The sequence below is a fragment of the Ursus maritimus genome, unplaced genomic scaffold (assembly GCF_017311325.1).
Source record: "Ursus maritimus isolate PB19 unplaced genomic scaffold, ASM1731132v1 scaffold_3, whole genome shotgun sequence".
Taxonomy (NCBI): Eukaryota; Metazoa; Chordata; class Mammalia; order Carnivora; family Ursidae; genus Ursus; species Ursus maritimus.
Genome location: NW_024425563.1, coordinates 29,030,386 through 29,057,672, shown reverse-complemented (window position 1 = coordinate 29,057,672; position 27,287 = coordinate 29,030,386). Strand labels below are relative to the sequence as shown.

The 27,287-nt window shown below is 36.6% G+C and overlaps 1 protein-coding gene across 2 annotated transcripts in view; it reads left to right on the top strand.

Moving 5' to 3' along the window:
- Nucleotides 1-27,287, top strand: part of CPED1 (cadherin like and PC-esterase domain containing 1) — a 265,116-nt gene that overhangs the window by 101,640 nt on the left and 136,189 nt on the right. For both annotated transcript variants that reach the window (XM_008705809.2, XM_008705811.2), the window contains exons 7-11: nucleotides 21,527-21,669; nucleotides 22,460-22,532; nucleotides 23,965-24,132; nucleotides 25,367-25,471; nucleotides 27,034-27,203. In XM_008705809.2, the coding sequence (XP_008704031.1) occupies nucleotides 21,527-21,669; nucleotides 22,460-22,532; nucleotides 23,965-24,132; nucleotides 25,367-25,471; nucleotides 27,034-27,203 (659 nt within the window). The remainder of the gene's footprint in view (nucleotides 1-21,526; nucleotides 21,670-22,459; nucleotides 22,533-23,964; nucleotides 24,133-25,366; nucleotides 25,472-27,033; nucleotides 27,204-27,287) is intronic.

Here is a 27,287-nt window from a genome sequence, read left to right as displayed (position 1 = left end):
ACTTCTTCCCTTAAAAAGCTTTCAATTCAATTATAAAACACTCCCATTTTATCTATGAATTCAAGAGTGGAACTCTTGCACAACCATCATAACTGTAACTTTCGGTCAAATACGTCCATGGCTGTCTTTATACACAGGTCATATAGATTAAGTGCAAAAAATGTCATAAATTTAAATTTGGCTCTTACAGTAAAAAGCCACAATTTATCCCTTTATCCATTCTAGTTATCCAGCAGAGAGGAAACTCTCATATTTGTAACTTCTTTATGACATCTGGAGATTCTTTATACCTGTGATCATAGCAGACAGCTTTGATGAAAATGTGTTGCGGGAGTGTTTTGTGATTTGATTTCCATCAAAAGTCTTATTTTTTCTAGTTGAGACATAACTTAAATGAATTCATTGTTTGACCAGCCACCATCCCACATTTAAAGATGTTCATTTGTTGATATTCGGTATTCTAAAGTTATACAAAGATGATTCCTTGGATGTAATCAATTCTTGATAAATGTGTCTTGGGTTGAATTCCATCAAGGACCATTTAAAACATTTTTTTGAAGAAGGAAAATTGTCTTTATTTGGAGATGATATGCTCTTTTTAATTGAAGTGTAATCGACATACAGTTCTTCTTTGTTTCAGGTGTTTCTCTTAGTGATTTTTTTTAAGTTTCCTTTTTTTTCTAATTTTTTGTTATGTTATGTTAGTCACCATACAGTACATCATTTTTGATGTAGTTTTTGATGTAGTGATCCATGATTCATTGTTTGCGTGTGACATCCAGTGCTCCATGCAATTCCTGCCCTCCTTAACACCCATCATCGGCCTATCCCAATCCCCTTCCCCCCCTCCCCTCTGAAGCCCTCAGTTTGTCTCCCAGAGTCCATAGTCTCTCGTGGTTCATTCCCCCTTCTTTTTACCCCCTCTTCATTCTTCCCTTCCTTCTCCTACGGATCTCCCTGCTATTTCTTATGTTCCATAAATGAGTGAAACTATATGATAATTGTCTTTCTCTGCTTGACTTATTTCACTTAGCATAATCTCCTCCAGTCGCATCCATGTTGCTGCAAATGTTGGGTAATCGTTCTTTCTGATGGCTGAGTAATATTCCATTGTATGTATGGACCACATCTTCTTTATCCATTCGTCTGTTGAAGGGCATCTCAGCTCCTTCCACAATTTAGCTATTGTGAACAATGCTACTATGAACATTGGGGCGCATATGGCCCTTCTCTTCACTACATCTGTATCTTTGGGGTAAATACCCAGTAGTGCAATTGCTGGGTCATAGGGTAGCTCTATTTTTAACTTTTTGAGGGACCTCCACACTGTTCTCCAAAGTGGCTGTACCAACTTACATTCCCACCAACAGTGTAAGAGCTTTCCCCTTTCTCCACATCCTCTCCAACATTTGTTGTTTCTTGCTTTGTCAATTTTTGCCATTCTAACTGGCATAAGGTGGTATCTCAATGTGGTTTTGATTTGAATTTCCATGCTGGCTAATGATGTTGAACATTTTTTTATGTGTCTGTTAGCCATTTGTATGTCTTCATTGGAAAAGTGTCTGTTCATATCTTCTGCCCATTTTTTTATTTGATTATTTGTTTCTCATGTACTGAGTTTGAGAAGTTCTTTATAGATCTCGGATACCAGCCTTTCATCCATAGTTTCATTTGCAAATATCTTCACCAACTAAATACAACATCCTTTCCTGATTAAAACCCTTCAGAGTGTAGGGATAGAGGGTACATTCCTCAATTACGTAAAAACCATCCACAAAAAGCCTACAGCAAATATCATTCTCAATGGGGAAAAGCTGAAAGCCTTTCCCTTAAGATCAGGAACAGGACAAGGATGGCCACTCTCGCCATTATTGTTCTGCATAGTACTAGAAGTCCTTGCAACAGCAATCAGACAACAAAAAGGAATAAAAGGTATTCAAATCGGCAAAGAAGAAGTCAAACTCTCTCTCTTCGTATCTTAGTGATTTGAGACTTTTATATTTTATGAAATGACCCCCATGCTAAGTCTAGTTACCAGCATCATTTAAAAATGTTTAAGTGTGTGAAGAAATTGCCCAAATATATTTAATCCCTAACCATCCTAACTTAGCTTATATATTTAGCAATGGTCCTCCAGTGGCCTTCCGGCAAATGCAATAGACAGATGTCATTGTTTGAATTTCTGGACAGGGCCGCTCTGATAGAAAGGGGAAAACATGGGGCACTGAAGCTTTTCCTTAAGTCAGTATCTGTAAGAATTATTTCCCGTGGAAACCCAAGTTTTAAAGCAAGCTCCTGCCCAGGACAAGGCTCTAAATCACCAGCTCTCCACCACCACCGCGGTGGCCTTTGGGGGTTCATTCTTCTATCTCCACTGTCTGCAGTTTCCTCTCACTTCTGGGAGATCAGCAAATGTGCACAGAGGAGAGCATGAACCTTGGCAAAGCAAGGGATGTTGTTATTTACAAATACCCTTTTTAAAGAATGCATATATCTCTTACTCCATTTTGGAAACATAACACAGTTGCAGGGATGAAGTTAGCCTCATTTGTCATTGGTATTTATGCAGGACCTTTCATAATGTCGGGTGAGATTGCTCATATATTCCCAGGGTAAAAATGAGTAATGCCTCTGGATGCAGGTTAAAGTTATAGTATGGTTTGTCAACCTTAGGAAGTGTTCTTCTGATCTTCATTTTACGTCTAAAACTGCAGACTATGGACCTGACCTTGTAAAAGACTTTTTCACTGAGCATCTGGCCCTTCTGCAGGCCCTGGAGATTTATGTCAGCTTGTAGAAAGAATGTGAATAAAAGGCTGCTCTCGGGAGTTTGTAAAATGAGTTGATGTATTACTTAATCTACTCTTACTTGGATTAAAGTTAAAAATTGCATCAGGGTGTTCATTTTAAAGTTTGATATTATATGTATAAAAATAATAGGTAACAAGCATAAAATTAAATAAACATGTGGCCAAAGCTGACACAATAAAAACTAAATAATAATTGAAAAGTAAAACATATCTAACACACTGATGTTAAATGTTATTTTAGAAATATATTTGCTCTAGAAAAAGAATGATTGTTTTGCAACTATACATGATTTTTAAATAATTTTATTATTATGCACTAATACTGTTGATGGCAACTTTGTCTCTGATTTTGAAAATTTTCTTTCACTCATTCATTTCATTTACTCATTCCTAGCTTTGTTCCATAAAAGGTTTGTTAGGTAATTATGTACATTCATTAATTCTTAATACTGCACCTGGATTATTATCCTAAATAGGAAGAGAATTATTCATTAGTCATAGTCATGTTTATTTGATCAAAAATGATCATTTAAACATGTGACCATAAGCTTTGGAACAGCAAGCAATGTGTCTATATCCCTAGAGCCTCGGAAAATGCCAGGCACACAGCAGACACTTAAACAATGTTTGTCAATGAATGGTTGTCTATCATTATCATTTTTGTTAAAGATATCTCATTAAAACATGCAAAAAAACTCCATTTTGGTGAAATAGATTTAAGAATAGGTCTGCAGGGGGCACCTGGGTGGCATAGTCGTTAAGCGTCTGCCTTCGGCTCAGGGTGTGATCCCAGCGTTCTGGGATCAAGCCCCACATCAGGCTCCTCCACTAGGAGCCTGCTTCTTCCTCTCCCACTCCCCCTGCTTGTGTTTCCTCTCTCGCTGGCTGTCTCTCTATGTCAAATTAATAAATAAAATCTTTAAAAAAAAATAGGTCTGCAACAAAAGCTAAATGTGATGAATTTACCTATAACATCTGTTAATTCAGACCTGTCTTATCTGAACTAATGTAGTGAACTGATTAATATATGCAAATAAAATTAGCTAGTATGTACGCATTATATATATATTACATACATATAAAATGTGTTACAATGACAACATCATGTAAAACTTAACCCTAATAAATAAATTTGCTAATTATTGTTTCCTTTAAAACTAAAAAACTGATGGGCAAGTATTAATTATATATCCGGAAATTAGCTATATTATAGCTAATATACAGGGATTTCAGTGTGAAATTAAGGGAGGTAAATTAATTCCTTCAGAATGTTTGAAAGATGGACAGGGAATTTCTCAGAGGCATTTGGATGATAGGATGTGTATTTCCTTCTCTCCTTCGCCGGTCTTGTTCAAAGCCCGCTTTTCTCTGGCGCCATCTAGTGGATGTCTGTGTGAGGGTGAGAAAAGGGTCCCGATGAGGACTTGGCAAAGATGGTTACTTCTCCAAACTGGAGCCTAGGAATCTGGCATGTGGACGTCATGGAAACTCATAAATTAGTTAATGCAGGCTCATCCAGCATGGGAGCGTCGCTCGGATTTGTTACACCTCGCTGATCGTAAGTTAAAAGATAAAGATAAAATAAAGACAAAGATAAGATACAGAGTGTTTAGAGCAAAAAATGAGCATGAAAAAAGTACTAATATAAGCAATGTTTCAAGTATTTTAATCATCCACAGATGCGTAGATTATAGATCAGCTGTAAGGCCTTCCTTTACTATCCTCCATCCAATAAAGAATGTTAAGATGGAGCTTTGGGTAATAGACCCATAAATTAAGGCAAAACTCTATGATCTTCCTGAATTTTTCCACCTCTGTGCAGGCACTTAGAGAGCTACTAAATTTAATTTTATAAATCTTGATTCCTAGATTTTGACAACAATTCTCACCTGAGTTTTCCATCACTGTGTAATAGTAAATATCTTCTGAGGACAGGAAAATATGTTGGGAGGGAAAAAAATCAGATAGTGTCAGCAAAGAATCAAGAGAACAAAAACAAAGAAGAAAAATGTATTGGCCCAAATGTGCTTAAAATCCTTGAAAGAAGAGATTACGTTTATTTATTTATTATTTTATTTAAAAAGGAAACAAACCTTTAGTGCCTGACACAATACCTAGTACTTAGAAGACAGGGGAAGAGAAATGGCTCGGAATAGAGATTCCACTCATCAAATTGTTGAAAAAATAATTAGTAATAAAATAACCCCTTTATAAAGAGGTATGTGAATGCAAAGTAATAACAGTGAAGAGAACAGCAATAAATGTCTCAAAAATTAATGACTTCAATGTGTAAGTTTATTATAAAATATTTACCCAGTGGAGAAGACAGATGATATTTACAATTTTACTTTGGTTATGGAAACAAAATGATTTTCCACCAGTAGATTTTTAAGTTTATTACATGTTCACCATTTTAAACATTTCTGTTAAAAATTTCCTTTATTCTTTGAGCTCTACCTCAAAGACTGTGACAAATTCTAAATATGAAATATCCCCAAATTTGCCAACTAGGTAAAACTGATTTGTCTGATAAAAGGAGACAGACTTTTGCTCCCTTCAGGAGAAAATCTGACTTGCATTTGTCTTATGTGATTTATGCATCGTAAGTTTAAAATGAAATACAGCCTTTTCCCTCCCATATATTAAAACGTGGTTTCAAATTTGAAAGAAACAGCAGTCTTTTGTCACCGAGGAAACGCACACAGCTATGAGATAAAGCAAAACAAGAATACCTTATTGCCCCCAAGTGATCTTTTCCGATATTGCACTAACAGCCTGAGCTGTCCAACGCTGGAAGGAAAAAAGGCAAAAATGCTTAGACAGCAGCACTTTGACCCTTTTCTTTCATTGGATTATACACATTTATTTTTAAAACATTATTTGGTGATCCCCCTTGCGGTAGGATGGTTATATTGCTAAGCAGAAATTCTGAATGGTGATAAATTTTCAGTGCCATTTAAATTGCCTGGCCCACAAAACTATTTGGAATGCTTTCAGCATTTGTCAGTCATCGGACATCGTTTTTCCATTTAAGGCAATTTTGTGATAAATAGGTTCTTTTTAATTATCGTAAAGTTAGCATTAGCATTTTAGACTTAGGATCTGAAAATGCATTACTTTAACCATTATCTTTTGTGTGTACGTCTGTTTGAATTCAACCTGAACCTCAAATTGGCGGTTAACTCGATTTCCTTCGAATTATGTAAATGACCTAATATTGTGATATGGAACTGAAAATGTGTCTCATTTTTCTGCGTGCGGCTAAGGCAGATGGATTCTTTCACAGGATTCGGCACACATGCATCCTGCTTCGTTCTATAGCTACTGCAAGATACAGATAGATTTCCTTGCTCTTGTCAGTGCTATCTCTGTGGAGCATTGGCCTGATTCACTCATTCTCTGACTTCCCTCTTTCCTCATACGGAGCATCGTCAGACCCAACACTCTATCCTCTTTGTCTTATAATAGCTGGTCCTCTCATCCCACTGCCAGACTTATGAAAGCAGTTCTTAGAAGCTCTATGAAGCAGGTCTTTAAAATTTGGAGCAAAAGACTGCAGACAGGAGAGGAAATCCCAGGTGTTCTTCTATGTTTCTATATCCAGATGCTGTGTGTCTTCCTCTCTAAACCAGCTTTGCCATTCCTGGTCTCTGCTCTTCCAGAATCCAATAGTTCCAAGTACCACAGCCTCCACTACCTGTTTAAAGAAGTACTGTACTGGGGCACTTGGGTGGCTCGGTCGGTTAAGCGGCCAACTCCTGATCTTGGTTCAGGGTTGTGAGATCCAGCCATGTATTATTGGGCTCAATCCTGGGTGCAGAGCCTGCTTGGATTCTCTCTCCTCCTCTCCTTCTCCTTCTGCCCCTCCCGCCCCACTGTCTCTCAAAAAAAGTATGTACTAAAGTGATTTCTACCCAAAATTTTATTCCAGATGTATTTGAAAGGTATGAGAATTTTCCCATGTGCTTGATTACCCAAACCATCTACATAAAGAGTATGTATTCAAGTCACAAAGAGTGAAATCATTACTCTAAACTTGGAAGTCACAGAGGAAACACAGTATGCTAAGGAAATATATTACATTTTCATGCTTTCAGTGAGTTACTGTTACAGTGAAAAGAAATGTGATTTTAAAATATGAATAGAACAATGATGACATCTTTTCAGTCTGAGTGATAAGCAAATATCTGGTTGTACTTTTACTCTGAAGGAAAGAGAATTAAATCACTAGGACTGTATCTGTAGTGCTGGATCTGCAAGACTAAAGTGAAAATCCCAAGGCATGATGACGTCTAGGAGCCTGGGGGTGGATGTTCACTAGGAATGCTCTTGTACCAACAGTCCAACCTCAGGCAAGTCTTTCAATCTCTCCAAACCACTTCTTCTATCTATAAAATAGGAATAATTTGCAATGGGTTAAGCGAAGTTTTTCATTCCTTCTGCAGATATATACTAGGGACTTCCCATATGCTAGACTTGTGTTAGGTTGCTGTGATATAGTAATAAACAAGACCAAGTCCCTGCCTCTGTGGAGTTTATTCTTATATGGAATATGAAATACAAATACATATCCTATATGTATATGAAATACAGATAAAGAGCTGTTGTACACATACAAACAAATACAGATAATTACAGACTTTCTAAAAGATTTATTTATTTGAGAGAGAGAAGGAGAGCTGAGCAGGGAGGGACAGAGGGAGAGGGAGAGAGTCTGAAGCAGACTCCGTGCTGAGTGTGGAGCCTGACGATGGGGCTCGATCCCACGACTCTGAGATCGTGACCTGAGCTGAAACCAAGAGTCAGTCACTTAACCAATTGCACCACCCAGGTTAATTACAGATTTTTACACTGATAATTTTACCACCCGATAATTACAGGTCTTTGATATAGCTAAGAATGAGATGAATAAGGGTGACATGTAGAAAGTAACTGGGTTGCCCACTTTATGAGAGGTAGAAAGATCTCCCTGACTAGGTGACATTTGGGTGAAGTGGCATTTGAAGAGCTAGTGATGAAACATTCCCAACAAGTGGAGAATTCCAACGTCTTGAGGTAGGATGGTCCTTGCACATGCAGAGAACATCCCAGGAACTGAAAGTGTATTATATTGAACAAAAAGAGGGTGGCAGTGAGGAGGTAGGAAAGAAAGGCGAGAGCCAAATCATGCAGAACTTATAGGCCAAGTAAGAAATTTGAATATTTTTCTGGGGGCAAAGGGATGCCACTGAAAGATAGTGAGCAGGGGGATGCCATAATTTGATTTACCTTTTCAAGTCGACTCTGCTGCTGTGTGGAGAACATATTGAAGAGGATTGTGAGAGCAGGCAAAGCTATTCGGGTGTCCAGGTAAGAAGGTTGGTAACTTGGACTAGTTGGTGAGGTGGTGTCTGCAGAAGGAGAGAAGTTTCTACTTTTGGGAGGGAAAAACGAGCTTTGATGATGAGTTGAGAAAGAGGACAGAGATGGCTCAAAGATGACTCTTCAGCCGTTATTTGAATGGTGATGTCATTTCCTGAGCTGGATCAGATGGAAGGGAGTAGGACCGAGAAATCTGAAATGAGGAAGTGGAGAGGGAGCTGGGAGAGGGGTCTCGCAGCTGCTGACCTCTGTGCAGGGTCGCACCCATTCGTCTGCTTCTTAGGCCTCCTGTGCTCTGTACCCTACCTGAGGGCCCTACACAGAAAAATTCTCACCTTGGGAATTTGGTGTTTCTTTACCCATTCACTTCCTCTCCTGCTTTTCTTCTCCCCATTCCCCTCTCTCTCCTGCTCTTTCCAACAGATGTAGCCTGTCACTTTTGTATGCACTTCCTACTGTGACAAGACAGGTCCCATATGTCCAGAGTCCCATTACTGTAAAAACAACCTGGGCAGAAGTGCCTGTTTCTCAGACACCATAGGCTCAAGGGTCGTTTTCAAATAGATGGGGCCTCGAATAGAAAGTAGGTTCCTTTGAGGATCATAGGGTTGTCAACTATGCTATATTCAGACAAGAAGGGGAGAAGAGAATGCTTAGGAATCTGCTCACCCTAGAAGGGGTTGAATTTATTCAGTGTCGGGATGGAAGTCAGAGTGAAGTTGGAGGGGTTTGAAATGGAGAAGCCAAACCAGAAGCAGCAGGCATGACACTGCACTCAGCACCGAGAATAAAGGAGCAGGGAGTTCTTAGATCACCCTCTCGTTCACATGGGAGCTTTATGAGAGAAAGAGACGCAGACTCCATGCCAGAAAGAGAAAAAAGTAAGATATAATGTGAACAAATAAACAAACAAAAAGCAAATTGAAGTAGTTGGCTCTTGCTCCATAATAAATCACCCCCCGGTTTTGCGACTTTAAATAGCAAGTATGTATTGATTGTTCTGATTCTGTGGGTTGGCTGGGCAGGCTTTGCTGACTTCTGTGGCTCAGCTGAGGTGGGATGGGCTAGCCTGCTTCACTTACATGGCTGGCTGTTGGCCTGGCATTAGCATGTGTTTCTCATCAACCAGCTACCCAGTGTTCTTTCATAGGGTGATAGTGTCGGGTCCCCAGGAATAGCTAGTGAGCAAACCCCAAAGACCACGTTCTCTTGAAGCTTTTGTTTGTGTAGTGGGCTGGATGGTTGCTCCCAAAAAAATATGTCTATATCCTAACCTATGAACCTATGAATGTGACCTTATTTGGGAAAAAGGTCTTGGCAGATATAATTAAGGATCTCAAAATGAGATCATCCTGGATTATCCATGTGGGCCCTAAATCCAATAACACATATCCTTATAAGAGAAAGGCAAAGGGAGATTTGGCACAGACAGAAAAGGAGAAAGTCATGTGAAAATGGAACAGAGATTATAGTTATATACGCTCAAGCCAAAGAAAGCCTACAGCCACCAGAAGCTGGAAGAGGTAAGGGACAGATTGTCCTCTAGATCCTGGAGAAGGAATGTGGCCCTGCCAACACCTTGATCTTAGACTTTTGGCCTCCAGAACTGTGAGATAATAAATTTCTATTATTTTAAAGCACCAGGTTTGAAGTAACTTATTACAGTAGCTTTAGGAAATGAAAACAGTTTGCATCACATTTGCTAATGTTCCATTGACCAAAGAACTTCACAGAGCAAACCCAGGATTCAAGAGGTGAGGAAGGAGACTTCCTCTGGATGGGAGGAAGTGTAAGTCACAAGGCAAAGATGCGGAGGGGGCCGTGCTCCCAGGGGTGGGAAGAATTTGTGGCCAGTTTTTCCAAATTGCCACACCAACGTAAAGAAGGATTTTCACATTAGAGGAGATTGTCAGCAGGTTTCACAGGATTGAATTTATTTAGAATAGAGAACAGGCAAGTTTTTAAATTAGGGACAGGAGACAGTGAAAGAAAGGAAGGGAAGAATATTTTATCTGATGGCATCTCAGATGAGAATGAAGCCTCTAATAGTTGTGTGTTCTTCATCAAGTAAGGTGGAGAAACAATATAATCTCCCCATAAAAAATTGGTGGGGAATCAATGTGTTTCATCTGTATCCTACTGTATACATGAGGTTTTTGTGTTAGATCATGGAGTCAAAAACAGCTCAAAGGAGAAGCAGTGTTGACTACTCAATAATGGTCCATAATCAATTCAGCTCACTTGTATTCCACAATTGTTTTGAGGATACCTGTGTGTTGCGCAGTGTACAGAGAGATTCAAAAGAGAAACGTTGGTTCTTGCTTTTCCAGGAGCCCTCCAGTGAGGCAGAGAGAGGGAGAAAGACACTTATACATAACTGTAAGAGCAGATTGTAATAAATGGCTGAGTTGCTGGGTCACAAGGAGGAGAAAATTATTCAGCTGGAGGAAAGTAAGGTAGGTTTCACAAAATAGGTGGCATTTTAGCTGAGCTTGGAAAGATGTGTAGTGTTTCTTTAGAAATGGGGAGGGGACATTTGCATTTACTTTGGAAAGACATCATGAAGCAAGGGAACATAGGTTATAGTCTCAGAAGTATGAGCAGTCATTTCTTTGGCTACAACATGTGTGTATGTCCAGGTGGGAGAAATCCTAGGGTAGCCTGCAGTGGGAGAGATAGAGAAAAAAGAAAGGGAAAAAGGCAAAGGATTTGTGGAGTAGAGGAAACCAGAAAAGATGTGTTAGAGTCATAACCTGAAGAGCTCGAATCTCATGCACTGTAAAATGTAAAATGACCCCATTGTCATTTTATATTTCTTTATGTATTTTCATATATGATCTCATTTGTTGCTTTTAAGAATCCTGAGGGTTAGGGTGATATGTTTATATCCATTCTATGGATGAAGAAATGAGGATTCATGATTTAATAGAGATGACAGAACTAATAAAGGTGATTAGGATTAGGACTCAGATCTCCAGTGAACAAAATCCCTCTTAATTACGGCTTAACTACTTGCGGTTAAACAGTGCTTGGTATGCCCTCCATAAAGCATATTGACTGCTAAACCCAAGAACTCAACGCCTGGGCAAGCATTTGTATGCTTACTGCAAAAAGAAATAGACTGACTTCTGTAAAAGCAAAAGTTGAATATTTATAAAGGAATCAGTCTGGAAAAATTTCTTGGAAACATTGCAGGTGAATTTGATGTGGGGTAACAACTTTCGTGGGGTCAGGGGAAATTGTGGAACCAGAATTGTGGATTCTGCCCTGAGATTTTTTTTGCAAGTGTCTTTATGTTCTTGCTTAATTGCGTTTATAACCAATGCATTATGGGTGAAGTTTGCATAAGGTAAATGACTAGCAATTCCAATTAGTTCACCTGCATGCGAATAAACTACCGTGGCTGTATGTTACAAGATTGACAAAGAAATGACATTTATGTTTTTTAAATTAAAACAAAATGTTTAAAAATTTCATGCATCGTTTTTTGAATACTCATATAAAAGTAGCTGTCCCTTCGTAGCAAACAGGATAAAAGGGCTTCTACTGTTAATGATATCACCTCCTTCTGTAAACATTGGGACTTCTGTCCTTTATGATTTTGAACTGTGCTTCATCAAGATGACTCTGGCAGCAGGGAAAGAGAAAGAGGTTGGGGGCAGAAGAATCAGAAGTCAGGAGCGGAGACCACAATGAGAAGACACGGGTATATTTAATGACAGTACTAAATCATAAACTTTTAAATCGTGCCCGATATTTAAATGCTCATTTAAAATATTCCATATAAAAGAATGAGTTTTATTGGAACACTGGTTAAGAGAGTGCTATAAGGTACCTGATATAAGAGAGGTGTAAGAAAACAGTACAGGGTTGTACTACATCTATGGACTCAACAGACTTTAACACTGCGGCCCTCATGAGCTGGGGCAAATTGCTCTATCATTTTCTTTATTGTACAATGAGCACTCATTATTTTTATAATGAATACATTTCCTTTTCTTTTGTGATTGGCCATGAAACCATAGAACTAAAATAGATACCCTACATAAAATATCCAGAACATAAATGAAAAATATATTCCCTTTTTACTTTCTTACTCATTTGAGAATATTTAGAGATAGATGAGATGGGTATCTTTCTGCCAAATTCATCCTTGTTTGCAAATTTTTGTACTGCCCGTTACAAATATTTCCTGTTGGAAATATTACCAGACTTCAATGTCATTTTCTACTCGAGACTATTAATAAAAGACGGAAGGTTTTCCAAACACCTGTCAGACCTTATTTTACTGGAGACTTAAAAAAGGCCTGTGTTTTAACTTTAATGGAAATAGTTGTGACCTGCTTGAACATTGGCATTCATATAAAGAAAATGAGTAGACATATACATACAAAGTCCAATGATAAAATTTTTACAACTTTAGCTTTTGCTCTTTATGGTTAAATCTCTCTGCTTCTTTATATCCCACTGAGAGATTCCAGAACGGGCAATAAAACTAACCTGCCAGTTTTCTGAGAAGGTTGAATATAATGCAATCAGGGTTCTACCATTCAAAGCAAATAATTAAATTTGATGCTATTCACAGCCTTTTGTATTACTGCAACTTGCTTCTGATCAATTCTCTGATATACGTGTGGGAGAATTTAAAATTTCCAACTATGAAACTGATTAAATCACATTGAATCTTCTGTGTTTCCAAGTTTAATGTGTGTTTTAAAGCTTAGGGTTTTAAAAAGTATAAATGAATAAAATTATTCATGTCACGGGAAACATGAAACTTATTTAAATATCAGAGTTTTGATCTAATTCCAGGGAATGAGTAAAAACTATCCTAATTTAGGTTCAGCCAATTAATTCAATTTTTCTGTGGTATACCCTTAAGCAAGCCCATTTTCAATGAGCTAAAACAAATAATGAAAATATTTATGTTCTTAAATCATTTGACTTGACACAAAATTTTTTCTTGATCCAGGCAATTTGATTTAAGTTACAAAAAAAAAAAAATTCTTAGTTTTTCCTGAAGGTGATTAGGCTACATAAATGCTCAAGTTATTGAATTGATACTTAAGATGTGTGGGTGTAGGGGCGCCTGGGTGGCACAGCGGTTAAGCGTCTGCCTTCGGCTCAGGGCGTGATCCCGGCGTTATGGGATCGAGCCCCACATCAGGCTCCTCCGCTATGAGCCTGCTTCTTCCTCTCCCACTCCCCCTGCTTGTGTTCCCTCTCGCTGGCTGTCTCTATCTCTGTCAAATAAATAAGTAAAATCTTAAAAAAAAAAAAAACATGCGTGGGTGTAAGGTCACGTTGAGAATTGTGACAGTTTCAAACACATTTTTCATGAAAGTAAAAATACATATGATTCATTCTTTCGCATTTCAGGGTCCATCTACATTTCTAAATCTAATATAAACAAAACCACAATGACAGAGTTAAAGCTAGGGCTTTGCAACCAAGCAGATTGACCTTAACACCCATGTGGTTTACCTCTTGGCTTTGTAACCTTAGACAAATTACTTGTATTCTAAGGTTAGTGATGATTATTCAATGCAACATAGAATTAAAATGAAAAATTACATCAGTACTTGGGTTTGTAATTTAGTCTTTTTTATTCTCCCTTTCTCAGATCTTTTTTCCTCTTTTTATTCTGTTGTTAAGTATCTGAATTTTCCCCTAAATCGTGTCCCTTTAAAACACAAAGGAGAGTTTTTCCTAGGGTTCAGAGCCCTCACTAACACTTCCTCTCCTGCAAAAGCCCCCCCCCCATCCCCACCATGCACATGTGACCTGCTCCTGTGGGCCAGACACATCCAAACCTGTGATTCTTAAGCAGGGTGTCCTGTGTCTCTGGAGACCCATGAAGTCTTTCCAGGGGTTTGCAGACACTTGGATAGTTTCGAGAGAATCTTCTTTCCCCCATCTCATTCAGACACTCTTCTGCTCCCCACCCCAAAAAAAGACCTAACTCTCACCTATCCCTAATATTTTGATGATTGGTTCATGGTGAAAAAATTCTGCAAAACAAAACAAAAAAACTCCCCCAAAACAAAACCAGACAAATTCAAATACGGTGTTAGAGACAGTGAAGGATGCTGATAGTGGTTACATAACAAACACTACATAACGCTAGGTAACACATCCGGCACAACTCAGATTGTTTTCAGTTTTTAACAAAATTAAATATTTCATGATAAATCACTATGTGGGTTTTTTTTTCTCCCATATACTTCGGAGGGCGTTCAAGGAATTATGTCATGTTGCTATAACTAAACTCTTCCATCGCCCTCTCTCGCCCTCTCTGCCCCCACCCTATATATATTCTTCCATCCATATATTCCAAATATATATTTATGTGGACAGGTTTTCTCCATGCTTACATTGAAAATAATATTAATACTGATGCTGAACCCTTCTCATTCTAGCCATAATGTTCTCTCAACACATACGAATAAAAAAAAAATTGCATCCATCTAAGAGGTGCATCTCTAATACAATTTTACTTTTTTATTTCAGAGATTAATTAACAAGACTTATATTTCTGTTGTTCTGACCAATTGTGTACAAGCAATAACTGTAATCATAACTCTTTGGGGAAGAAATAAATATTTGTAAATTTAGAGCCATAGGATAACTGTAATTTTAAAAACTTAAATTTATAAACACATTTTTCTTTTTTTTTTTAAAGATTTTATTTATTTATTTGACAGAGATAGAGACAGCCAGCAAGAGAGGGAACACAAGCAGGGGGAGTGGGAGAGGAAGAAACAGGCTCAGAGCAGAGGAGCCTGATGTGGGGCTCGATCCCATAACGCCGGGATCACGCCCTGAGCTGAAGGCAGACACTTTAACCGCTGTGCCACCCAGGCGCCCCTAAACACATTTTTCTTATTGAGAACTATAAGGTGATTAAAAAATCCACTTATATATAAAATATATTACACTGGGATGAAATGCTGAGGTACTTGTATTCCTTTAGATCTATTTTGAGAGTTTTACAAGCACCTGGGAGAGAGATTGGTTAGGTTAGAGGCAGACAGAGAGATCCTAGGTGGGTCTGTAAAAGGCAGAAGGAATAATAGTATCAGTCAAAAATAATAGATTTAAATTTCAAGGATATTACAAATAGGTAGATTTGAATGCATACTTATTCCCCTTTTAATTTGGACAAAGAACATATAATCTTGGATTTCCTATATTTAAATGAGTGCCCTTAGTTCTACCCTGGGATAAAACTGGGTCTAGCTCTTCTATGATATTTCCTTTTAAGCACTGATTATAACTTGTAACGATCATCCTCTAGACTGACTCTGTGTTCCATCATTAATTTGTCCTCTCTTCTGGATCATTCCTGTCAGCATTCAAGCTTGCTATGTGATTATTTCCCATACTGAACAAATGAACAAAAAGCTCAAGGATCAAACAGTGTTCAGAGATAAAGCAGTGAGTAGGAGGAGGTGAAGTACAGATGGAGGTTATTTTCACTATTTGCAGGAGCTGAGAAATGGAGAAAGGGAGGGCTTATTTTTTGTTTTGTTTCTTTTGCAAATTTTTTAACCATCAAAGAAGTGATCTGTTGGGCTTTGGTGGTACAAAATTAGCAAGTGTTTAAACATTGTTGGAGGGAACAGGCTGTAAAAACAACAAAAGTACTTTAAAATTTTGTAACTGTGGTAATATATACATAATGTAAAATTTACTGTTGTGCAATTTTTTTAAATGTCATAACTTGTCATGTTTTTAATATGGCAGACTATCTCAATACTCGCTGGATTAGATTAAATAAAGAATTTTTGTGTTCAAAGAAATTTACCATCTTAGCTGTTTTTAAGTGTACAGTTCAGTAGTATTAAGTATATTTACGTGGCTAGACAAAGAATCTCCAGAACCGTTTGCAAAAGTGGTTATAGCCATTAAACAACCCTACATTTACCCCTCTCCCCAGCCACTGGCAACTGCCATTCTATTTTCTGTTTCTATGAATTTGAATACTCTAGATACCTCATGTAAGTGGGATCATAGAGTGTTTTTTGTGATTGGCTTATTTCACTTAGCATAATACCTTCAAGGTTCTTCAAGCCATAGTAGGTGTCAGAATGTCCCGCCTTTTTAAGGCTGAATGATATTCCATTATGTATTTTGTTTATCCATTCATCTGTTGATTGATGCTTGAGTTGCTTCCACTTTTTGGCAATTGTGAATAACACTGCTATGAAAATGGGTGTGCAAATCTCTCTCGGAGACTCTGCTTTCACTTGTTTTGACCATGTGCCCAGAAGTTAAATTACATATGGTACTACAATTTTTTTATTTTTTGAGGAACCTCCATACAGCATAGTGGCTGCACCATTTAACATTTCCACCAACAGTGCCCAAGGGTTCTGATTTCTTCACATTCTTCCCCACACTTAATATTTTATGTCTTTTGTTTTGTGTTGTGTTGTGCTGTGTTGTGTTGTTTTGTTTGGTAGTAGCCATCCTAATGGATGTGAGGCAATATGTCTTTGTGGTTTTGATTTGCCCTTCCCTAAACATGATATCACTCATGATATCAAGCATCTTTTCACATGCTTTTCGGTGCAAAATAATTTTAAGTACTCATATTCTTCTTTATACTGAGAAGATGAAAATTTCTCTCTGACACAATAATATTGAGAGAAATTCTAGGAAACTTCAGTAGGGTACAATGCTATTACACAGTACTCAAAGTTCAAGATACTAAAATGGCAGTATTCTAAAGTTTCCCAGTTAGTCAAGAACATGACAAAAAAAACAAAACAAAACTCTAATATTGCTTAATCTTTCATCCTTTGTTTTAACTCTTGGATTAAATTTTCTTATCTCAAAAATCCTTTTGAACAGTTGTGAGCTTCCATTTTTCAAAGGTTTTATTACAAGTCACCAAAAAAATGCATATCCTCCCTCTCTCATGAGATGGAAACAAGAGATAAACATGTCCTAAGGAGAAAAATAATTTTATCCAGAGGCTCCAGTAAATTATTTCTCTTACCAAAGTCTCTGTGGTTTCTGTAATGTTATACTTAGCTCTACTCATTCAGCACCTACTCTGCGCTAGGTACTAGCCACCCAAAGATAAAATGGCACAGTTTCTGCCGTGAAAGATCTCACAGCCTAGTGGTAAGAAGAGACAAGAAAGTCAGCTAGTTTGACACAGAATGACACGTATTGCCATTGAGAGAAATTTGCCCAAGGTCTTATGGGAAGATAAAGGGAATTAATCAGATGAAGCCCAGAATTAGCATGAGAAGGGCTGTCAGAGATGGGGTGGGGGGATGAGGTGAATAGGGCTCCTTAGAAGTATTTTAAGAAATCAAAGATGGGATGGAAGTTTTCCTACAAATATTTTCAAGTTGATTTTCGGTTCCTTGTGTCCTTCCATTTTTAATTGATAATTTTGATCCATCTGTGTATATTTAAATAAATCACTTGAATGGATAGGTGTAATAGTCATAAATACCTTACTGGGTTTTGCTTGAATCTTACACAAGTACGAATGAGTGGTGGTGTTTCAACAGCCTGGTTTTGCAACCATGATCTTACAAGGTCATTTTCTCTGTAATTTATTTCGCACTAAATTTGTATTTCATTTTGACACTAAAAGAGGAAAATGTATAGTTTATAGAATAGTTTCATGTCATTTTAAACGTTTTAAGATGCTCATTTATTTATTTTTACTTTGCTGCCAAGGCACTGATTTCCTTAGGATCTTATATTTGCATATTTATGTAATTCAAAAACATCCGTTAAAAGTCTTGATCTAGAGAGGGAGAGTCTCCTTGATATTTGAGTTTATGGCTTCGTTGTTTCATACTAGCAACGAAGGTGAAAGTGCTCCTTCGGGGTTTGTTCTCGAGTTAAGGAAGCCCCTGGGTAAGATGTGTTTTTCAGGTTCTGATGGCTGTGAGTGGTATTAATATTAAATAATTTCAGATTTGACATTGTCTAATGAGATCGTTGAGCGCAATTCTCTTTCTACATCTGAACACACCAAGATACACAAAATTCAAGTAAAGTGACCAAGGAAATACAGTTAAGTGCAACAAATTACAACCGCACCGGACACACAAAGAAGTCTTCCACTCAGCCTAAGTGGATTAGTGACAAGAATTGATAGAGGAAGTATTGTGCCCTCTCTGGGTCACTCACTGAAAGATGATTTTTTAAAAAATAACTGTTAAGCACTTGCATGATTCTGTTTTCATTTCTGGCATATGTAGCTTGCTTGCCACGATACTAAATAGATGAAATAGGTCACTCGTCTAGAATCTCCTTTGAACTGAAAGGCTCCAATAAATTGAAATTCATGCCATGAGATAGAAGGAAATGCATACAGAGACAAAAACTGGGGACAGAACGAACACAAAAATAAGACAAGTTGCTCCACCTTGAGTCTTGCTTTTGGAGCGCCACCTCTCTCCTCTCCTCGTACCTCTGTTCATTAAGGCAGTTCTGTCCCCTGCTTTCATGGCTGGTGGTTGATGTTCGTCTTTTTCGTAGCACACTGAGGTCCTAGGGAAACAGGAGGCAGGCAGTCGTTTGGATCCTTCAGTTCTGCTCCTTTGCTTCTGTTGGGAGGCTGACCACTGGAGGGGGCCCTTCAACCGCCAAGCCTCTTTATTTCTCTTGAAAGGTTTGTCAGGTATTTGTAAAATGGTCTTTTTTGGTTGGTGTCACTAGTGTTTGAATTCCCAGTGGCAGTTTTGATTTTCCACAAATGCACTGCATTATGAGACTCTGGGTTCAACAACCACATCCGTTCATTGAAGTCTCCTTAAATGGCCGTGGACTTTCTTGTTTTAATTAACAAAAGGAGCAAACATGTGCTGAGTGTTGACATGTGCGGGATTGGTGGTGTACCTCATGTACATTCTCTCATTTAATCCTAGCCATACCTCTGCAAGATAGATATTGTTGTTAATTCCAGAAGTTCTCACGATTTAATAGTAACAGGCGTAGAGGCAAAGTTAAACCAAGGACTTGTTGCATCTAGCGTCTATAGTGTTACCACTGTGCTGTATACATGTCCCCCAACACTCAGCACCATACTTTCCACGTAGTAAAGCTTTCACTAAAACAGTCGAATTGAATGGAACTGAATCCATGTTCTGGCAGCCCATAGTCAATGCTCACTGGTACAGTCAGAAATTTAGAAATAGGGCGCCTGGGTAGCGCAGTCGTTAAAGCGTCTGCCTTCGGCTCAGGGCGTGATCCTGGTAATCCCGGATCGAGTCCCACATCAGGTTCTTCCGCTATGAGCCTGCTTCTTCCTCTCCCACTCCCCCTGCTGTGTTCCCTCTCTCGCTGGCTGTCTCTCTGTCACATAAATAAATAAAATCTTTAAAAAAAAAAAAAAAAAAAGAAATTTAGAAATAATTGGTTCTGCAGTGGGAGAATCAATATAGTCCTAAGACATTAATTTGCTAGTTATGTCTTGCCACAGAAGATATCATCTGATCATCAATCTTATGCATCTCCTATGCTACCCAAACGTTTCCAACTTTCTTAAATTATTAACCTTGACCTTTGTGATATTCAGGAAACATTAAAACAGAAAAGGCAATACTATCATCAATAACTCTTTCTACATAATATGGTGAACAGAGTGAAATATGAGTTATTTTTATTTGGAAAAACAATATTACTCTGTTTTGACTCAAGGGTGTTAACGTTTTTTGTGTTAGCATTAATTTGTTTTCTTTTGATCATACAATTATTACACTTATTTTCCTTAGTGAAATGGAAAAACATCCCAATTGCCAAATGCTAATGATGTGTTCATAGAGTCTTAAAATGTACATCTCATTAGGTTTCTGTTTTTCAGCTGGTAAAAGTTTATGAAGTCAGTATTTGTTTCTCTCAGAGAATTTTGCTTGGTGTTTTAAAGATACACGTACCATTTCCCTTAGGTCACTTGTGCCAATATCTGTCCTTCATTATCATAGCACCAAAGTTTTTCACTTTGTAGTCTTAGCAGTTCAGATAGATCTAGCCCGTCCTTGCAAAAACATTAATAGAATACCTGCTGCATGTTTTTTCAAAAAATATTTTTTGTTCTTCATCCTTGAAAGATTATGTTTATCCAAGAAAGTCTATGACTTAATATGAGATTTGTTTAATGCTCTTTAAAAATTTAACTTGGACTTTGATGTTAAGCATCCTCAAGAGGTAGTCTTGTGATTATTTTAATATTTAAGCAAATAAAAACAGCTGTTTATGATATCAATAATTGTGTTTCTAAGAAAATATAAACCTGAGCTTTATTCCCCTTTTGTAATGGTGCCCCATCTTTTCTATCCACATGAAAACTTAAATTAAAATGTTAAGAGGACACTGAGATTCTTTCAGATTCTTCATTAGTTGGCTAGATCTCCCACAGCAAAATGCTGTGAAGAAGCAACTTTCGTCCATTTATTTTTGTTCTGATATATTCAGAAAAGTGATAATACTAAAAAGCTTAGGTTTGAATTTCATACCTTACAGTGGCTCTCCAATACATTTTCCCTTTTTTAAAATATTTTGTTTCTTTATTTGAGAGAGAGAAGGAGCACAAGCTGGGAGAGTGGCAGAGGGAGAAGCAGGCTCCCCACTGAGCAGGGAGCCCCATGTGGGGCTCAATCCTAGGACCCTGGGATCATGACCTGGGTTGAAGGCAGATGCTTAACCATCTGAGCCACTGGGGTGCCCCTCAAATACACTTTCTTCTGATTTGGGTTTACAGCCCTCTTGTTGATGGTATTCACCCATTTTAAAGAGAAGGACACAAAAATTCAAAGTGAGTTGCCAGTCCAAGTTCATCTAGCAGAGTCACAAATTACACCTGGAAGTTCCGATCACAAGCTCTTGTTGATAGTTCCACTTCGCTTTCCATGATTGGAGGCCAGAAATGAAAAAAAAGGAGGGGGAGTAAAAACTCTTAAAGTAATTTAAATTATAAGCTATAGTGGCATCCCATATTCATTTGAAAGGCTTATAATATATTTTTAATGCGTATATTATATACATATTGCATATTATGTATATAATACATATTACATATTGCATATTATGTATATAATATATACAAATTACATATTATGTATACAATACTCATTATACAATATATTTTAGTACATTATATATTCTTTCAGTATATTATATATAAGATATATGTGTATATATATATACACAAACTATGTATAGAAATTATATAGATAGAGATTATCAAATTTTCATATTTAAGGAGTTTTTTTGAATGTGGCAATGATACATAACCTAAAAGAAACTTTGAAACTGGTCACCTTGGAAATGATAGACAAACTGAGATTATTGTTTCAATATTGAATCCTTTACTTTGTTCACAGCTGCAAACATTTTTTGAGACATTCCTGACAGCCAGTTCACCTCTTCAGGCTTTTGATAATATGAAGGAAGCAATTAGCAAACTCCTGCTAGCAGCTGAAGTATTCAGTGAAACATCTACTCTGGGACCAAAGGCCTTCAATAGGTAAAAACAAATGCTAATATTAAAAAAAAGAAGAAGAAGAAGAAGGAAAGAAAAGAAAAGAAAAAAAAACTACCTTCTAAAAATTGTTAGGGAAAATATATCTTAATTATCACAAGTAGGAGCTACTTGGAAAATGTTATGTCAGTATATAAAGATGAACTTATAAACATCTTTTCCTATTTATAGATCCTAAAACTTCAGAGCCTGTTACAGACTTGTTAGCATCCAAATAATAATGACAAGAAATAAAGCACACATTGTTTAAATTAATTTTAGTTGCATCTCCTTTTTTAAGCTTAGCTATTTTTATCGTACAAACTTTGCATTGACTAGGTTTAATTTTACTTATGGACCTTATTAACAATATTCAATAGCTACTATGCATTTCAGTTTACTTGAGTATAATTTCATGCCTTTTTTCTGGGGAAATGTTAAATTTGTAATGTCAACAAAAAGGAGATGACTCAATTAAGCTTTATCATGCTTCATATGTGAATAAGAATGCCTAGCTGTTAGGAGTAGAAGAGTTTCCTTCTCCATATTTAGGTTTTCATGAAGTAGCTTCGTTGTTTAATGTGTTATGAATATTCTAGATATACTTGTATTTTCTATAAGGAACAATACCAATTCCAATTTAAAAATAAATTGCATGTAATTTCCAAGCCACTGCTCTTTTTACTTAGTGCAGATCTTGAAATTTTACTCTAGTAACTGTTAATAATGTATCAAATGATAGAGTAAATGTAGCAAATAGAACATATTTTTACATTACCTTGTGTTTTTATTTCAGATGCAGATTATGTTTTCAGCTTTTCACTTTTGATATTGGTTACTACAGTTTCAGGTACCCTGTAGTGCTCCAGGTGAGCACTCCGAAGGCTTCTTGGGAGCTTCCACCTTATGCCGAATGATGTGTGTGGGTCTGTGTGTGTGTGTGTGTGTCTGTGTCTGTGTCTGTGTCTGTGTATGGGTGGGTTGTTTGCATTCACAGTAACCAGTCAATAAATAGCAACTTGTATTAAAGTCACTATAGGCTTATATTTTACTGTAGTTCAGGAAATTAATTAATATGTGGAGAATCTATGATTTGAGTTCCAATCCCTACTATGCATCACTATAGAACAGGCATGGATTTTCCTACAGTTCAATCACCACTGTTTATGAAATAAAGTGGCAAACATTTAGGTAACAGAAAATAGAAGATTACCCAGCTGATTCACTTGGTTTTATAAAAAAAAAAAAAAAGTAACTCTTGTTCTTTACATATAGATACTAAGTTTTGAATTGGCCTATATTTTAATTTAAAAAGCCATAGGAATTTTTTAAATATATATTTTTTCCTAGTGTAAATATGTGTAAATTGAAGATTGCTTTTGTAGGCTCTGATTCTTTTACTTCCTTTCGAACCAAATGAACTCATTCATATCATCTCCTCCAACACATCTTTCATCTAAAATATCCCTTAGTAGCAAGAAGATTAAAAAACAGTTGATTGAATAAATCTAAAGAAAGCTTTATTATGAGATATGGAGTAGGAAGAAGGGAAAGGAATAACATAAAATTATGTGCAACCAGAATTCAACTTCATATTGCACTGACTGCTTTTTGAACTATTGTATAAGGTGAATGATTACATTATATATGGCTCAGACATTTAGTTGAATAGCTCAAAGATTTATCCATAAAATTTGAAAGTTCATGAATCTACATTTTTGATCATTTATTTATTACCTTGCACACATCTTAGTTTGTATTATGCTCTTTGAAATTTATTGTTGTGGCCAAGGTCAAAGAGGTTGCTGCCTATGTTCTCCTCTAGGATTTTGATGGATTCCAGTCTCACATTTAGGTCTTTCACCCACTTTGAATTTATTTCTGTGTATGGTGTAAGAAAGTGGTCGAGTTTCATTCTTCTGCATGTTACTATCCAGTTTTCCCAGCACTATATATGTTAACTAACTTGAATGTACATGCAATCTGAAAATAGTAAAAAATAAAATAAAATAAATAAAAATTATTACTCAGAAATGTTATATCTTTCCTGAATGCAAATTCTTCAACAGTAAAGAGTTTCAAGATAAACTACTGTGAATTTATAATCCATTACTTTTCACATAAAAAAACTGTATCTTCAAAAGAACATTATTTGTATTTTATAAAGTTGTTGACCTCCAAAAAGGCCACTAGATGTCAGTTCTGATCTACAATCCAACAGGGATGAATCATGTCTTAGAAGTGATTTCACTGCATTGAAAGTCAATGAAAAATATTTGCTGTGCTTTTATTCTTCCACAGGTGCATGGGCATTTAAATTTTCAAGATGATGATAATACGGATTTTGAGGACCAAAACACCGAAGAATTCCTTTTACAAGATACTTTCAATTTTCTCTTCTCTAATGAATCTTCACTTCCGGTGTTTTCTGAGATATTTCAGGGACTTTATAGATCAGGTGTTTTTAAGGTAAGTGCATATTTTTTAAGTGACAAATTTTTTTTTCGAGTCATTCTTTGAAAGGTGCCATTTGCTTTATTGTGTAGCTAAGCAAATTGATAATGCATTTGAAACGAATTGGTATCCATTATATTTTGCCTCTTTATATTTTTCTGACCTGAAGACCAAGACTTTTTATGTCAACTAAGTATGAGTAACTGATTATGATGTAGTGATGGGTTAAAATAAAGAATCTTGACTCCTAAGGAACGTTTGTGGATATTATGAATAATACATATTAGATGTTATTTAGAATACTTTAAAAGGGATAGTAGAATTTTTTAAAAGCAATCTAGGAGAGCAGTGAATGCTCTAGGTTGACGTCAAGGGACTGGAGTTAGAATACTAATTTTTAAAGAATTCACATCTGGTTAACAATGTTGCTCAGCTGGCGATGGTTAGGATGCGGTGCTTCATAGTAGCACTGGTTAATTTTTATGGTGTGTTAATACAGGTTTTCTTAATGCATCAAAAATCTGTACAGTATTATTCTCTATATATCTTTCTGTTTTAAAAACCTGTATTCAGAGAATTTGGAAGAGTAGAACGTGAAAGTTCTCACAAACAAACATTGATGCTCTATGGGGAGTTGTTTGTGAGAGAGAGAACATGACCTTATCGACTGCTGTTGCCCCTGGAGTTTACTAATTTTTTCCTCTAGTTTCCTGCTTTCCTTCATTAGTGAGTGGACTGTCATTAAAACCATTAAACTACTTGACCCAGAAGTAATGGTAAATATGTGCAATTCTCCTCTCAGAGATGCATCAGAAAAAAGGATGTGAAGAAGAATGGGGAAGGGGACTGTTTATTAGAATCCATAAACTCCAAAATCGTAATGTCCCATAGATGAGATTTCCAGGTTCACAGGCGGCGCTGATCTCTGGTACCCCAAAGGCTGAAGGAGATACTTCCTGCATTCTCAGATTATCATACACAATCTACCCTCCTGGGCTCATCTCCCCAACCTTACTACCAACACATTATTGAGCAATTTCATTCAGGTCCTCTTTGTCAAGTATGAAGTGTTCTTAGAGCCAGACACTGTTGTGACAAGCTGAAGCTACTATGCATGATTTGGCATTAATTAGAACAGCTGTTTGTAGAGTTTGAACTTTGATGATTTATAAAGTGGGGGGCAATTGGGCTAAACATGGTTTGACTTTGTAACAATGGCTTAAGAATTGTTCCTCTCCCCCCATTATAGGGTGAAAACTATCAGAAGGAACAAAATCAATGCCTGTCTTTAGAGGAGATGAACTCAATTATGACTTTCATAAAGGAACTTGGGAACTTGGGGCAATTCCAACTGGTAAAACAAAAGTGACATTTGCTTCCTCATGATTACTGACCTTATAGATCAGCCATAAACTATTTGATTTTCGCTTCAAACTAGGTGAAGTTTTTTTCTTTAAGAAATAGAAATCTTTGTAAGCTTCTTTCTTCTTTTCGGACATCTAACTATTAAAATGAGCAGGACAAACATTCTTTAAGAGTTTGCAAATAATACATGACTTATTCAAGGTAAAATGACATGAGATCAGCATAGCTACCAGTATATGACAGTTCTGAAGGGGGAAATGTCTACATTCTGCTAGAGGAGTTTTGCTTTTAGCTTTGGGACATGTACGTGTAGCAAAAATCTCTTTCAGGTCATCGTGCCCTTTTTGTTTGTATAAAACCAAATATTTCTGAATGTAACCACATTTTAGGAAACAACCTAAATCTTAATTTGTGGCAACTCTATAGCAAACTTCAAAGAAAGAAAATGTGAATAATTATGATAACTACTACAGACTTTAGCCTAAAAAATAACTGACATTTGTTTTCCTTTCTGTGTATTTTCTTGGGTTCTGTTAATTTATTGGTCAATATCAAAGGTCACTATCAATATAATTTATTACATGTACATGTGCGTGTTCGGTACTTGCTTTGTTTCTAGTTCTGCCACTTATCTAGATAGACTATAATGGATGTCAATGTTTCCACCTAAGATTTGCTTATACAAAATATCTTGTTAAAACAGCATTTTTCAAAGTCCACTGATAATTTATTATTAATCTGTTTAGATATAACATTTATTTTTTACTTAAATAAATAGCATGTATTCACAGGCTACTTGTTTGAGTTATAACCAATTTACTAAGTTAATTAATGAATGTTTGGCACTTGTTTTTATAAGTTAGACTCATATTTTAGAGGGTTCAAAGTAAGCTTTTGCCCCAAAGATAATAATTTAATTGATGGATTGTTTTAATTAATTTAAACATATAAGTATTGCATTTGTGACAGTTGGCTCAAAACTCAACAAAGATAAAGAGGCAGGTTTCATTCTTTAGGAATTCATAATTTAAGAAATTGTGAATGTAGGGAACATCTCTTGACATAATGTGAAAACTGAAGAATTATTTTGCAGGAAAAGGGACAAACCCCAATTTCCTGACTCTCAGAGTAGAAAGAGGATAACCATAGGGTCCCCCCCCCACCTTGGATTAATATCTCTCACCCTGACAAAGTTCATTTGTAACCTCAAATGATTTCTCCTCATTCTTCCTACTCCCTGAGTCACTCTGTCATTCAGCTGTTCTCAGCTATCTATAGGAAGGAGATACCCATTTTCATTCAAAGAAAAGAGAACAAAAACTCACTGTATTTGGAAATATGGTCAACAAAATTAGTTCCTTATAAAAAAGTGGCATTTACCTTGACAACTGCACAGAAAATTATATTATGATACTGACCAGTGGATTTTAAATAAATATCTGATTTTTTGAAATAGCTGAATAAAATAGAAAGCCTTTTCTAGTAATGATACTTTTTAAGTTATTTTCCATAACTTATTCTGATATTCTGGTTTTGAATATTTCTTCTCAGCTCTTTCCATCTACTACTCCTGGGATTCGATCTTTGATGCGTGAATTTTATGATCTGGCAAATTCTATAGGACAACCTGGTTCAGTCCTGACTCAGTCCTGGTCTCTTTTAAATGTCCTTGAACAGTTGCAGCTCCTGAATAAAAAGGCACAGCTCCTTCCACTGGAATGGTAAGATAGCCACAAATTTGAATTGTGCAATCCAAAAATTCTCTAAAGATTGATTTCAAAAGATTTTGCCTACATTAAAGAAAG